Source organism: Seriola aureovittata, chromosome 17 (genome assembly GCF_021018895.1).
Source record: "Seriola aureovittata isolate HTS-2021-v1 ecotype China chromosome 17, ASM2101889v1, whole genome shotgun sequence".
NCBI lineage: Eukaryota > Metazoa > Chordata > Actinopteri > Carangiformes > Carangidae > Seriola > Seriola aureovittata.
The window spans coordinates 14,841,368-14,856,776 of record NC_079380.1 but is presented as its reverse complement, the minus strand read 5'-3'; the positions used below and the strand labels follow the sequence as shown (position 1 = coordinate 14,856,776).

Genomic DNA, 15,409 nt, shown 5'->3' with positions numbered 1-15,409 from the left:
TATGAGCTCATGAACAGCCACCCTCCATTTGTGGTTGGCTGAGCTCATATGTGCTCAACCAGCATTTAGTCATGTTTTATGACTCTGTCATCAATATTTTAGGTGTACAGCCATTCACAAAATTCATGATTTGATTCAACAGGTCTTCTGTAACAGATCCACATTTCAGTAACATTTTGCAGTTTTTCAGCGAGATGGAAAATATCAGGACCGCTTTAACAATATAACAAAAAATGTGGTGACAAATTGTATCATGTTATCTTGAAGTCCCCTCCACTCCACAAGTATGTTGTGATTTTATGCTGTGACATGTGGCAAAGTTTGAACGTTTTTGTGAAAAACCCATATCAAACACAAGTTTGTAAGTTTTGCAACTGCTACACAGCCAACCTTAGCATTACAAGAGGTTATAATATACCCTCTGAGAAGTGCTACATCTTCAGGGCAGACTGGAGGCTACAGTGAGTTATTGTTGGAAAGTGACGAGATGGTCTAGCCGGACCTCGGCAAACTGGTTAGCCTGCTAACTTCAGTAGAAGAAAAGAAGTGATAGAAATAGAAGCAAAACGAGAACTAACATTAGCATTGCTTTCCACTGCTGGAGAAAGTTCTTGACAAGTAAAGGAATAAAGTTTGATGCTGAACTCACAACGTGTCTTTTAGACTGGTAAGTAATCTAATGGTAATGCTAACGTTGGCTATGTAGCAATTGCAAAACTTACATAGGTCTCCTTTAAATGTATAAAAATGTCTGGATCTTTAATAACCACAGATTTTTCACAAATCAAATGAATCCTTGTGATCACTCACTGCATCACTGAATGATTTTGTTCAACTCCAACAATAATTGCACTGGCAATCCAGTGTCAGATTTAACATGTGCTGTTCATAAGTCAGAAAAAGAGTTGTTGTTTCTGTTCCTATTCACATTGTGCCAAAGCCTGGATGCAACAGTATAAAGTCAAAGAGGAGTTGACAGCCAAATCCAGATGATGCGGAAAAACAATGTATTTTTCTCTCAGTATGTAAGAATACTGGGCATTTTGGTTACAACTGCTCAAAACAACTAAAAGGGAAAGACAATAAATTATAGGTCCTTAAAACTCCAAATCTTCCGTTCTCATGGGGACCCTAATTTGTTTACCTCTGGCTGGCATGCAGCTTTCAAGGATTTGAGCCCACAGTTTAACGCATGCCATCAATTGTTACCATTGTGGATTTGTGTGCATGAGTGAAAATCACCCAATATGGACTGAGTTACAGACCACTGTGACCATTTGAGATAAGGTGTGATGGGAGATGTATATTTTGTGTGGTGACTCTTATTTGGGAGTAATGAGCACATGTCAGACTAATTAGAAACACTCTGAGGTTGGGATGAACCACGTTGAGGGCTGCGCTGAAGGAAAGGGCGCAGATTTCTACAGAGCAGATAAAAACTAGGATTAGAGTGTAAAAGTAGTTTCCCTTTGAGCAGCCACAAATGAAGACGGTTCGTAGCAGGGACTCCACACGTTTTCCACCCATACCACAGTCTCCTTCGGTTCAAGGAAGAAATGCTCGGGGATTTTCTCTCTTCTCTGTGGTTTAGGCCTCACAGTATCTTGTTAAATTGTGACTCCAGCTTTAATTGATGAGAAAGTAATTTGGGTTTGAGAGATTTTCAAATGGTCAGGGTAGCTCAACACAAATTGGGGAACCTTTTAGGGATATGGGATTAAGAACTTTTACAATAGGATTTTATAACATTGTTTTTCTGGACACGTTTCAGCACATATTTCTGTTGCCATTTTAGTCTGCAATGTACCAGCTATAGTCTGCTTATTGGGCCTTGATTGGAAAACTTGAACAATCAGAGTTTATGGAGAGGCTTACATTTGGTTGATGAGGTACTAACTGAGACACAGCTGCCAATTGGATGAAAACCTTTCACACACAATAAATAAAACTGTATTCTTAAAATGAAAATACAACTCTTCTGGAAACTTGAATCGGTTTTTGTAATTTTATTTGGCTTGCAGAAATTCAAACATGTGGAAGAAGCATGGTTAAATCAAATGCTGCCTTAAGTTGTTAAGTCTACAGTATGTTCCATGGTATACTAACCACTTTGCTTTCCACCTGCATCTTCAAACAAAATGTTAACACACTACGTGCAGTCAATCACTCTGAATGAAAGAGGCTTGCACCTGGCCTTCATGCATGGTTTCTTTTCATTTGCCAAAGAACCCATTCATTATTCTACAAGAATAAATTACAGCCCCATAGTTTGGCCTATAAAAAAAATCACAAATTGGTTCTTGATTTGCTGTGTGGCTTTATTAATCCCCAAATACCCACTTATTCATTCAGTCGAAGAGACTGAATAATTAAATACACTGTAATTGTTTGCATGTGGAATAACCAGTCAGAATTTGCCAATGATGTGGGACACGTAAAGAAGACAAGGCATATCCAGATCAGACACATGCAGTCGCCTCTCTGCCTCTCCAAAAATGAAATAAAATCAATTTCCTGGCCATGTGAGTGCATGTCTTTTTGATGCAGTATGTCATATGCATCCTCTCTGACTCAGTCGCTCCAATGGTTGCGTGTGTTGGTGGTTTTTTTTCTAAGAATGGCCACACCACAGCACCGCCCTGTGACATACAGCGCAGCACGCAAAGTGAGGCATCACAAAGGGTCATTTTACACACACGCATGCACACACACGCACACACACACGTACACACACACACACACACACACACACACACACATGCACGCACACACACACACACACACACATACACACACACACACATACACACACACACACACACACACACACACACACACACACACACACACACACACACACACACTGCCAAGCTGTAAAACAATTTCACATGTTGGACCTCCCTGCATTAAAATTCCAGTATTGCATTAAAATCACTGGACAGTGCTTTATTCCGCGCAAAAAGAAAAGGTCAGTGCAAAATCTTTTCAAGTTTGCAGATGCCTTTCAGTCATCTAAGGATAGTACATTGCAGCATTTGTGCATTTTATGACCAAAAAAGATGCTGTGTGTGTGTGTGTGTGTTTCTTTTAAGTGATTTCAAATTAAACTACACATTTCTTCATATAAACTGGACTTAACTGGACTTTATTGCAAAAAAAAAAAAAAGCTACACAATTCAGCTGCTCTTCATGATCGATATGAAACATGGATACACATTCAAGCCTGTATTCATGTTCAAGTTATTTTCCTTGTGAACCTGAGAGATTTGACCCAATCACCTCCAGCAACATAGATTCCTCTGCACTAAACTTCTGATAGACTGATGGCTACTAACAGATGTTATAACATGTCTGTGGTAATATGTTACATGTGGCATGTTACAGTTGCTGTAAAATGAGTGTCATATTCAGCTGTTCATGTATCCCATCTTCTCATTGTACTGTCCCGTTTGTTCTATAGGTGTCCCGCTGCTTTCATAAATGTATGTGCTTTCATTTTCTTGCATCATGACACCTATCAAAGAAGTGCAAACAAAGTGTAGAGGCAGGTATGAAGTTTGCCATGTTAACTTGCTAACATTTGTTTCCATGAGAACTAAGCGAAAAGTACAGCTGAGGGTGATGGAAATGTCATTAGGTTTACAGCTATTTCACAAATCAAAGTATCAGACAAATGAAAAATTTCAGTTTATGATGACACTAGATTAAAAGTCAGGGGACCAAATTTCATGGCAATCCAACTTGATAGTTGTTGAGACATTTTACTCAGAACTGTCAAACTTATGGTGGCAGTAGAGCGGATCTCAAATGTCATTTAGACTTATCATCTGGGAACCATATATTTTGTGTCAATCCATCTAATAGTCTTTGAGATTTTTCCATCTGGACCAAAGAAGTGGACTCAGTGACGGACAGACAGACCAACATCGCTAGAGCCATGCTGCTGGCATGACTAAAAATGTATATCTACAACTAGGATGTGATAGAAAATCTACTTTGTCAACAAGAGGACTCCCCCCAGTCTCCACTGTTTTGCTCAGTTACCACCTTCATGTCATGAATGACATCATTGTGAGTCTGAGTTAGATGGGAAGACTGTTGTCTACACGTAATCCCCCCCTGCCTTGAAAGTGTCAAATATACCTTCTCAGGCTCCTGCTCGATGACAACATAGCGCTTCATGTGGTGAACGCTAAACCAGAGCTGAGCTCGAGCTTTGAAGCCATTGTTAAAACCTGTGAGGTTGTAATACCTTCAGTCACACAGGGACAATGAACAGAATGATTCATATCTCATAAAAGACGACACCTGTGAGCGCACGCTATACAGTGCACTGCTCTAACCCTGCTCTAACATGGTGGGGGGAAAACAGGCCACGACTACATTTCTCAGATCCCAAATCTAATTGAATCTGTCATAACTGTTCTAATGATGGACACATATAACTTGGAGTCCCCTGAGGGCCGTGGGTTTGGGTAGTGTGAGTCTTGGAGATAACGTACCCTACAGGTGTGGAAAGATGATGTACACAGACTCAGGTTACAGCAGACTGGCCTGGGACAGGTTGATGGAGGCTCTGATTGATCCTGAAAACAGAGAAGCCTGTGGGAGAATTGTAATTGAACCTGGAACAGATGTTAAACAGGGCAGGAAGAATGTGGTTATGGTGAGGGTAGATAGTGTGAAAGTCAAAATTTCACTGGATGAACAGAATTAACACAAGTCATATTGTTTTATTGAATTATACTAGCAAGGGTAGTCTTTTTTGGCGTATTAGATTGTTATGGATGAACCAGATAACACAGTGTACTGAAGGGCTAACACGGTTCACTTTTGGGCATGACTCATGGTGTGATACACTGTGTGACTGTATTGCTATTGAAAAGAATCTTTAGTCATTTATCGTGTCTTAAGAGGCATTTAATTTTACTCAGCTAAAGTCAGCTCCACCTTCAAGTATCAATCTATTGCTTTTGTCAGAGGGAAATACTGTACTTTTTACTACACTACATTTATTTAAAACTGTAGTTACTTATTCAGATTATTAATGCAAAAATATAATCAACATGGACATTCTGATGTATTATTATAGATTAACCTATTCAGCAGTTTAAAATGAACATCATTTATCAGCCTCAACATTAAAGAATGTAATTATATATATACTAGGCTGAAATGGGTCATTCTGGAAAAGGCCCACTTCTACTTTTGATACTTTAAATAGCTCCTAGTACTTTGTAATTCAATGAAACACTTAATAACTTGTAACAGAGCATTATACTGTTGTACTGATACTTTGTGTACTCCCACCACTGTATTTAATTCAGTATACACAGCATATAAAATGGCTCAAATTAGTTGCTACTTATACTGTAATGCATTAACAAGCATTATGATAACAACGATGATCTAATAATGTTACATACAACAATATAACACTGACAGAGGCCATTCTCCAATAATAACATTGACCTTTTTCTAGATGATACAATCGTACTTTTACTTAAATTTTGAATGCAGTTTATTTATGTGAAAATATTTTACAACATATTATTGCATCTTGTATTTGAATAAAAGTCCTGAATAGTTCTTCCACCACTTGTTATCAAAAACAAAGACAGCATCAGCGTGTGATAAATCATTTTCATATCGTTGGGCTGAGATACAGTAAAATAGATGATGATGATGATGATGATGATGATGATGATGATGATGCTGAGATCAATCAATGTAACCAAAACAGTTTTTTATGAACTCAAACACTTGACAAGGCAGCATTAAACTCCTCAGGAATATGGTCTTTCTGGCGCTGCACTGCCATCTGCTGATCAACACAGGGACAGAAAATTATTTAAAAGAATTAAAATTCAAGTTTCCAGTAAAATCACTCTCTTCTCATGAATCTGAGCATTTCTTATGTCTCATCTTTTCACTACTGGTCTCGTCTGTCAACTCTGAAGCTCATAGTAACGACGTCCTCGATCCCAGCCTGCAGCTCATCGTGCTCCTGCACGGCGGAGACTCCTTTAGGGGTCCCGGTCAGGATGAGATCCCCTTCCTCCAGGGTGATGAAGTCGCTGATGTAGCTGATGAGATAGGGGATGGAGAAAATCATTTGGGAGGTACAGCCGCTCTGCCGCAGCTGGTCGTTCACCTTCAGCCACAGCTTGACGTTGCCCGGGTCAGGGATGCGCTCTTTGGGGATGAACTCACTGACGGGGCAGGAGGTGTTGAAAGCTTTGGCCAAGGTCCAGGGCAGACCCTTGGACTTGCACTCGTCCTGGATGTCCCGGGCTGTCATGTCCAAGCACAGGGCGTACCCTGCAACATGCTCCATAGCAGCGGACTGAGGGATGGCCGTGCCCCCTTTCCCGATCACCACTCCTAACTCCACTTCATGGTGCAGGTTGCTGGTGTACAGGGGCACCAGGATCGGGGAGCCCTCTCTTACATATGCAGAAGGGGTCTTCAGGAACAGGACGGGCTCTGTGGGAATCGCATTTTTCAGCTCTTTGGCGTGGTCCGCATAATTTCTCCCAACACAAATAATCTTCCTCCCCCATTCCCAAAACCGAGATATATTTCGTGCTGTCATTGCGGAGAAATGTTAAAGTCTCAGCCGCTCGGAAGCAGTCAGTACTGGTTCAACTACACTTTGACCGACACTCAAGATCCTACACCCAGGTTATTAACCTACGGCAAACCCAAAGGGACAAACAAAAAAAACTCAAACATTTAATCCCATGTATAATATCGATGTTATTGCGAAGTTTATTGGGGACAAAGGGGAAAATAAACACACATACTCGTCGTTAAAATTGTGTAATAAATGCATTTTTGTCACGCGTTTAAGTGATTATTCGCGATCTACTCCCCCAGATTTGATTGGTGAAGCCTGGGAGGTTGGAGTTAAAGAGGGGGCGGAGGCGGAACTGAACCACAACCAAACTTTTCTGGTTCATACGAATGTGATAAGGCTGTACATACTGTTGTTATGTTATTCAGGTCTCTAGCAGGGAGTGCCTGCACTCTAATAGGAGCTGCAACAGCATTCAAATTTGGTACGTCCGCACGATTTTTCTCCTTAGTATGCAGACATCCAGCATGTTAGCCTGTTTACGTGAATGTTTAGCAGTTACGGGTTGCTAACATGTTTATCTGTTTGTTGTGTACAAAGAAGAGAGCTGTGAGGTGACGGCAGCTGGTTTGCTTGAGCAAAACTCTTCTGTCTCTTACATAATATCCTCTGATACAGTAATTTCACATCAGTGCTTTGACTGCTAGGTGGCAGAATGTAATGCTAACGCGTTTTTACAGCTAGCATTTAAGCTAACGTTGTTTGTCATTGTTTATCCAACGAGTGTTGTGATAGGGGAAAATACACAATGTGTATGGAAAGCGACTTGTCTTAAAAACACACTGTTTCTGTAAGTGTACAAAGAGTTAAATAAGATCCCCGAGTGTCTCCGTGTTAGCCTGACACTGGTATCTGTGTCACACGTCTACTGTATCATCTCATGTAGCACCTGTGGAAGTCAAGGCCCAAGCAGCTGCTCTCCTTCACAGCGCAGTGAGGAAGTCCTCTTTGGTGGAACAAGCAAACATGAGGATTGAACTTGTCCCAGCACTCAGTGACAACTACATGTACCTGCTGATAGATGTGGACTCGAGAGAAGCAGCGATTGTTGACCCGGTGGAGCCAATAAAGGTTCGTGCATCTGTTATGTTTACTGAAGTACTGCACAGCACTGTAAGACACAGCTTTGAAGTCTTTGTACTTGAGTAATTTTCCATTTTATGCTACTTAATAATTCTGCTCTATAACATGTCACATTTGGCACACTGTCCTAAAACTTTATAATATATTATATACATACACACATAAATATATATAAATATATATACATACACATACACATAAAGAAACACTGCTTCCATTTAGGGCTGCACCTTGTGATTATTTTCAGTATACTGCATGTTATTTTTTGGATAAATTTAGTCTGTAAAATGTCAAAAAAATAATGAAAAAATGTCCTTGACAAGTTTCCTGAGCCCAATGTGGCGTCCACAGTTCAAAAACAAAAATAATGATGATGATGTAATAATACAAAACAGAGGAAATTGAATAACTGAATAATTTTCTTTAGATCGATTAATGAACTAAACATTTCAGCACTACTTCAAATAGGTGGATTTGTTCTTTCAACAGGTTGTGGAGGCTGTAAGGAAACATGGTGTAAAACTGACAACAATTCTGACCACTCATCACCACTGGTAGGCCACATGTTAAGATATCTTTTATTTTACCAATACACAGGTTTAAACTTACTTATATATTCATGATAACTTTCTACAAACATGTGAGATAACCAGCAAAAAATATGTTAAGAAACCATTATGCATGAATCTACCCCTCTGCTGAACCAAAGGGTTGTAACAATACACTGATCATTTTCTCCTCTTAGGGATCATGCTAGTGGAAATGAGAAGATGGTGAAGCTAATGCCAGGGCTAAAGGTCTATGGAGGGGATGACAGAGTCGATGCTGTCACAAAGAAAGTTTCTCACTCCCACAATTTCAAAGTAAAACCATCAAGTCATGTATCGTACAATTCAAATATCTGCCCCAAATGCCTGATGTTTTCCTCACTGCTGTCATTCTCCCCCAGCTTGGATCCCTCAGTGTCAAATGCCTGTTTACACCATGTCATACAACTGGTCACATCTGCTACTATGTGACAAAAGAAAACAGCACTGAGCCACCAGCTGTTTTCACAGGTTAGTCTAATCACATTAAGCTTTTAGATCTGATGAACTGCCTGTAAATACCAGCTGATATTTGAGACAATGTGCTCTCTGACAAAACCCTTGAATCGGTCAAGCTTGACTGATCAGAACTGATGCAGCCTGTGTAACAAGTCAGCCCTCTGTCATGTGTGACCTTATTTATTTTTGGTTTTTTTTTTGTTATTTCTTTCATTCAGGGGACACGCTGTTTGTGGCTGGTTGTGGTAAATTCTTCGAGGGTACAGCAGAGCAGATGTACAAAGCCTTGATAGAAATTCTGGGACGCCTGCCTCCTGAAACTGTAAATATATGTACTTCATTGTAAATGTCAATGTAAAAGGTGTTATTTCAAGTCTTAATGTAGACATGAGTCATTCTTAAAGTGATTGATTGAATTTGGGTTTGGAAAATGCAATATTCTGATAAAGTATACTTAAGCTGTTTGACAGACTGACTAACAGTGTTGTTTTCTTTGTGTTTAAGCGCGTCTACTGCGGTCATGAGTACACTGTCAGTAATCTGAAATTTGCACGTCATGTGGAACCAGACAATGAGGTCATTCAGAAGAAGCTAGCATGGGCAAAGGTATTTGATTTAACGTGTCATATCTAAACAATCATTGCTTCAGTCACATGATCAACCACTGAAACCGGTCAAATCAAAAACAACTCTGCATACGTGTATTTGTATTTCTGTAGGAGAAATGCAGTAATGGAGAACCTACTATTCCATCTACTTTGGCTGACGAATTCACATTTAACCCCTTCATGAGAGTTAAGTATGTATTACTATATGTATGTATATAAATGATATGCTATGATGAATACTAAATATTTCAGAAGACTGTAGTTTGTTTAGAGCTCTTTAAGTGCTACCTGACTGATTCTTATTTTATGATGTTTAATTTAGAGAGAAGTCCGTCCAAGATCACGTAAAGCAGACAGACCCCATTGAAACCATGAGAAGTCTCCGGAAAGAAAAAGATGGCTTCCGGGTGCCCAAGGAGTGACGCCCCATGCGCTCATGCAGACTGTTTCTGAAGAACTGCTCTCAACACTGCAAGATGACAACAGTATACTAAAGAAAATATCTGCTACTAATCCTCAAAGCCATTTGAAATAGACCTGCTGCATTTATTCTCAGTCAAGGCACACAGTTCTTATCACTATGTTCAACGCTAATATGGCTACAAACTTATCTGTCATTGTTTTTAATCGTATGTAGTTTAATTGGCTGACATTGGAAGGAATATATGGCCATTAATTGAATGCTTTAAATGAGAAATAATTTTGTTAATCTGTAAATGGAAGTTTTAGAGTGTATTTAGAATTATGATGTAATATATAGATGTACAAACTCCATCTGTTTCATTCGTTGTTTAAATTTGAAAACTTAAACAAAACAGGGAGCCACTTGACTAACAAATGTTGGAATATTTGTAAAAATTTCTGTAAATTGATAAAGTAATATCTTTGTCTGTAAAGACATATATTTTATTCTGACCTGGAATGTTTCCTCCTATTTTATTTTTGTATTTGCTTGAAAGCAGTTAGTTTAGTTGTTTGTTATGTATGATTCGGCACAAGTCCTTTTTATTTCTTCCTTTATCTAAAGGCATTCTGTGAACACTACTTGCTGGTGTTTCAGCATTAAATGTTAGATACCATGAATGCTGTTTTGCATGTGAAATACAATCCTACAATTAATATTGCATGTTTGAAAAAGCAATAAACCACATTTGATGTAAGTCAGTAGAAATAAAAACATTCAAAACATAGTCTAAGTATAAGGTACTCATGCTGCAGAATGGCCCCATTGAAAGTGTTATATAATCGTATATATTGTATGATTAGATGGACATGCGTTGGCTGTTGAGGTGGAGTTAATTTCAGAGGCCCTGCATAACCACATACGTGTTTTTACTCATTCAGGCTAATCAGTCCTCTGCTCAGGTGTAAAGTGAACTAGGTATATTTACGTGAGGTCACCAAACTTCATGAACCAAAAGAAATGATAACTGGGGGGCCGTTAACTGCTTTATACACTGTTGGGTAGTTAAATCTATATATCTGCGTTATATGTTATATGATGACCATATGTTTTCTATAAAAGAATTTAAAAATGTACAAAATAAACACTAACTAAAGGTGTAAAATATCTGGAGTAAAAAGGTACAATATGAAGTGAAGTGAAATTATAGCAGAAAATGGAGATATTCAAGCAAAGTACCTCGAAATCATACTAACACTTGAGTAAATTACTTCTAGTAATAAGTAATGAGAGTGTTTGAAATCATTTTAAATCCAAATTTTAGTCTTCTTTATATTTTGAAGTCACAATTGAAAAAAATATTTTCAACCAAGTCTGACATAGCATAGCAAATACTGATGGGAATCTAACAAACTAATAATTTATTAAAAAAAAATTGTGGTTCAAATGTGGCATATTAATAAAGAACAGGTAATTCATATTTATTAAGAATATAATTAATGGATAAAGTAATAAAATCAAGACAAAATTTACTTTGCAACATCTTATTCATTAAAAACATAAAAGTGAATTACATTTGTATATATATATATATATATATATAGAATTATCTTCCACAATAATCCTAAAATAACTATTTTTAATTGTTCCATATTTGTGTATATAAATAACCGACAGCATTTTCTGAACAAATCACAGGCTAAAATCGCACATGGTTGAATGTTTCCGGCTCGATTAAAATGTCTTGGTTTTGAAACATAGGCTCGGTGGTGTCGCGATAACTTCCTACTGTGATTGCAGAAATGTACGATATTAACTTTCAGAGCATCACAAGTATAAACAGCATAATCGGAATCTGTTAAACTGAGGTAACCGTGTTTTTCCTTCTCTTGTGTTTGCTTGACCTCAAACGTAAAAGTTTAAGGAAACGTTCAGCTTCATGACACAGAGACAGAGGTAGTTTGAACGCTGCTGCAGCTAACAGGAGCATGCTTCTATCATCAGTGATTAATCAACAGCTGGTGCAGATGTTAGCTGGAAGACTGTCGATACAATCATTGTTGACTAATTAAACCTCTCCTCACAGTGTCGCGCACTGTGGTGCGCATGCGTAAGGAGTGCCATGAAGGTAAAGGTGATCTCCATCCTGGAAGACAACTACATGTACCTGGTGATAGAGGAACAGAGTAAACAGGCCATAGCTGTGGATCCAGCTGTACCACACCGGGTGAGAGACAGATGTTCGTGCTCAGGCTCAGTGCCTGGGAAGCAGAGTTGAAACAACACCACATGGTACATTATGAAGCCATCTCACAAATGAAGTACATGAAGTAATGCAAATTAAACTAGATCTGATGAATGAAAAAAAAGAAGAAGAAGCAACAATTAATAAGTAAAATGACAATTTACAAAGCACTTTCTGTAAGGTAAGCAACAACAATGGATAAATAATAGTCAGTAATAATGTACTAACAGTAAATACATGAGATATAGGGCTGCAACTAGTGGTTATTTTCTTTATCAATCACATTGTCAGTTGTTCTTAATCAGTTATCCTAAAGCCAGCGTGATGTCATCAGATTTGTTTTGTCTGACCTTCAGTCCAAAACTCACAGCTGTTCAGTTTAGGATCATATAAGACACATAGAAAAATAGCAAACCCTCAAAATGATTTAATAATTAATTAATAATCAAAAATAATGGCTGATTGGTTGACTCTTTGTTGAGCTCTAGTGAGATACATGCATTACGTATGGGAATAAATGCTAACAGTAGCATGTTTTTTCGGCCAGCTTCTGGAAATAGTGAAGAGAGAGGGCTTGTCTCTGACGGCTGTTCTCACCACACACCATCACTGGTAAGAAGAGTGTTTTGGGATACAAGAGGCAACAATACATCACACCCAAACAGAACAAGGTGAATATAGTAATTAACCTGCTCTCATTGGTCAGGGACCACGCTCGGGGGAATGAGGCTCTGCTGAAGGAGGTTCCTGGGTTGAGGGTGTACGGGGGAGACGATCGGATCGGAGGTCTGACTGATAAAGTCACCAGTGCTCAGGAACTTAAGGTGCCCACAAAGTAACAGGAGTAAAATGTCTTTACCTGGACAGTGGTCCAGTTATGCTATCAACATGTCAGTTATGCAAAAAGTTTCACTTGTCACTCTGCCATGTTGCTTTTTGATGTTGTGTTTTCTCAATTTGCAGTTTAACTCCATCAATGTGAGGTGCCTGTTTACTCCCTGCCATACCTCTGGTCACATGTGCTACTTTGTTTGGGAGGATGAGTGCACTGACGCCCCTGCTGTGTTCACAGGTCTTTGTCTTTAACCATCAAGAGCTAGTGAACCAGTTGAAATCTGAGACATATATTTCTACATACAGCTTATACCTGTGCAGTACACTCACTGTGTTCTTAGGCAAATATGCTTTTGAGTGACTAGAGATATGAATCCTTGTTGGCCAGCACATTGTGCATTGTTCTTGTTGTGTGGTATGACATGGACTGACCACAGCTGCCCGTAATATTTTATTTGTCTTTTTTTGGTTGTTAGGGGATACGCTTTTCATCGGTGGTTGCGGGCGGTTTCTTGAGGGGACAGCAGAGCAGATGTACCACAATCTCACCCAGGTGCTGGGCTCCCTACCTCAAGACACGGTCAGTGGAAATAAAAGATTTTTGACGTGGGGTGTGTGCAGCTCTTATAAGGTTAACCACAGCTAACATGACCTCAGATAAGAGCTGATGTAATACTGAGTCACACTGTTGCATAAACACACGTTCAATGAAGGGACTGAGTTCAGCCTGGCTCAGACTCAAACTCTACTTGTAGGTGTGTGAGGAATCAGGAAGCCTGACTTTAAATCATGCTTTGCTCATCTGTAGAAGGTGTTCTGTGGACATGAGTACACCATTAAGAACCTGAAGTTTGCCATGCTGGTGGAGCCGGAGAACGAGAAGGTTAAAGAGATGCTGAGCTGGGCCAGGGTGAGCACTGTGACGAAAACTGCTCAAAGAATAAAGCCTGTAATATTCCCTGTTTTTGTTACTGTCAGTAAAAGACCGAAACCTTAACAGTGGATAAGTTTGTCTCGTAGTACTTTCCCCAGCCTATCTGTAACTCTCAGCCACACACCCATTGGTTCCTATTTAAGGAAAAAACATTATGAAAAAGTAGTAAATAGTGTCTTTGTTTTCAGTCGTTTCATGAGATTTGTGTCTGCAGGCCAGAGATGATGATGACAAACCCACAGTGCCATCTACCCTAATGGAGGAGTTTGAATACAACCCTTTTCTTCGCCTCTCGTGAGTTCGGATATTTACGCACATTTATTTATGAAAAGTAAAAGGTGCCAAATGGAAAACTGACTTAACTTTGTAGAAGTAGTTTAATTCAGATTATCTTGTTTCGTTTTCCATTCAAATAACATAGGTTGCCAGTAGAGGACTCGTGTATACTTGTTTGCTCTTTTAATGGTGAGTTAGTCTATACTTCTGTAATTATTAAGTCTACTCGATAGGCTGGCAAGACTGGCACATTTTCTGGTGAGCTCATGTTTCAGGATCTCTCAGTCACAGCGGTTACTAGTTTCCTGCCACAATTTTGTATTATGCTTATATTTCAGTCATTAATCTTTCTTACCCTCTTCCTTTACTGTAGGGAAGAAGGAGTGCAAAAGTTCACAGGGAAGACCGACCCTATAGAAGTGCTGAGAGTCTTGCGGAAGGAGAAGGACAAATTTAAGAAGCCCAAGGAGAGACTTCCTCCCCATGCCATGTTGGCTTTGGAGTGGGGGCTTCTCAGACCCTAAGATCCAGTATCAGAGCTTTGAACGTTTGACATACTCAACTATCAAGTTGGAGTAGTTTGAATTACTGAATGCAGCAAGACACAAGACTGTACAGTGTGGTGTTTGTTGCTATTACCCTAAATTCATACTGCTCTGTGCCCGGTTGATCCTCATGGGGCATGTGTATTGTTTTAGTTATTATAAAACCATGTCTGCACAAAAATGCCAGTATAAAGCTGCTTCCCTTAAATATTTCTACAAACTAAATTAATTTGAAGGCGGGTCTCCCAGCCTGTTATGCACAAACTAACTGTAACATCTGCTAATGCCAATTTCCACTGAAACACTGATGAGATTAAACTATGGTTTTATGTATTTATTGCTTTAAATAGAGAAAAATAAGGTTAATTTCTTTGACTTGTTTTGGAACGTTTCATTTCCTTGATATGTACTTTTGCTCTGATACAATTACTTCCTGTCTGGTAACCTTGCCACTGCTTTTTCATTTAACATTTTGACTAATTTCAGTATGGACATACTGTGTATATTCCCCAGCCGCTCTTTTACTTACTTATGCAGTTGAAAGCTAGAGAATGAAATTACTATCAAATACAACTAAAGTGAAGTTCTCTGTCATTTAGACAGTATTCAGGACAGGTACCTGATATGTTATAAACTGCACCACAAGGGCAGCGAAAGATGCAGTGTATATTATTAAGAATGTGAATTGCTGCTTTTCATGCCGGATTCACGCCCTCACTTTGCCAGAGCATGTAACTACATCAGAGTCAAGATTATTCAATAAAACACATCAGTCTGAGACTATATACTGTTGGACAT

At 39.0% G+C, this 15,409-nt stretch overlaps 3 protein-coding genes across 3 annotated transcripts; 2 read left to right on the top strand and 1 right to left on the bottom strand.

Annotated features, from left to right (window-relative positions):
* Nucleotides 1–4,713: 4,713 nt before the first annotated feature.
* On the bottom strand, nucleotides 4,714–6,715 carry fahd1 (fumarylacetoacetate hydrolase domain containing 1). Its single transcript, XM_056401917.1, has one exon. The coding sequence runs from the start codon at nucleotides 6,593–6,595 to the stop codon at nucleotides 5,933–5,935; it is 663 nt and encodes a 220-aa protein (XP_056257892.1). The 5' UTR covers nucleotides 6,596–6,715; the 3' UTR covers nucleotides 4,714–5,932.
* Nucleotides 6,716–6,903: 188 nt separating this feature from the next.
* LOC130185445 (hydroxyacylglutathione hydrolase, mitochondrial-like) lies at nucleotides 6,904–10,289 on the top strand. The gene is made up of 9 exons (XM_056401916.1): nucleotides 6,904–7,061; nucleotides 7,524–7,708; nucleotides 8,210–8,274; nucleotides 8,466–8,583; nucleotides 8,670–8,778; nucleotides 8,985–9,088; nucleotides 9,271–9,372; nucleotides 9,486–9,565; nucleotides 9,697–10,289. The coding sequence occupies exons 1-9, from the start codon at nucleotides 6,995–6,997 to the stop codon at nucleotides 9,794–9,796; spliced, it is 930 nt and encodes a 309-aa protein (XP_056257891.1). The 5' UTR covers nucleotides 6,904–6,994; the 3' UTR covers nucleotides 9,797–10,289.
* Nucleotides 10,290–11,524: 1,235 nt separating this feature from the next.
* On the top strand, nucleotides 11,525–15,396 carry LOC130185667 (hydroxyacylglutathione hydrolase-like protein). The gene is made up of 9 exons (XM_056402253.1): nucleotides 11,525–11,645; nucleotides 11,864–12,004; nucleotides 12,570–12,634; nucleotides 12,729–12,846; nucleotides 12,986–13,094; nucleotides 13,333–13,436; nucleotides 13,665–13,766; nucleotides 14,005–14,084; nucleotides 14,440–15,396. The coding sequence occupies exons 2-9, from the start codon at nucleotides 11,900–11,902 to the stop codon at nucleotides 14,588–14,590; spliced, it is 834 nt and encodes a 277-aa protein (XP_056258228.1). The 5' UTR covers nucleotides 11,525–11,645; nucleotides 11,864–11,899; the 3' UTR covers nucleotides 14,591–15,396.
* Nucleotides 15,397–15,409: the final 13 nt, after the last annotated feature.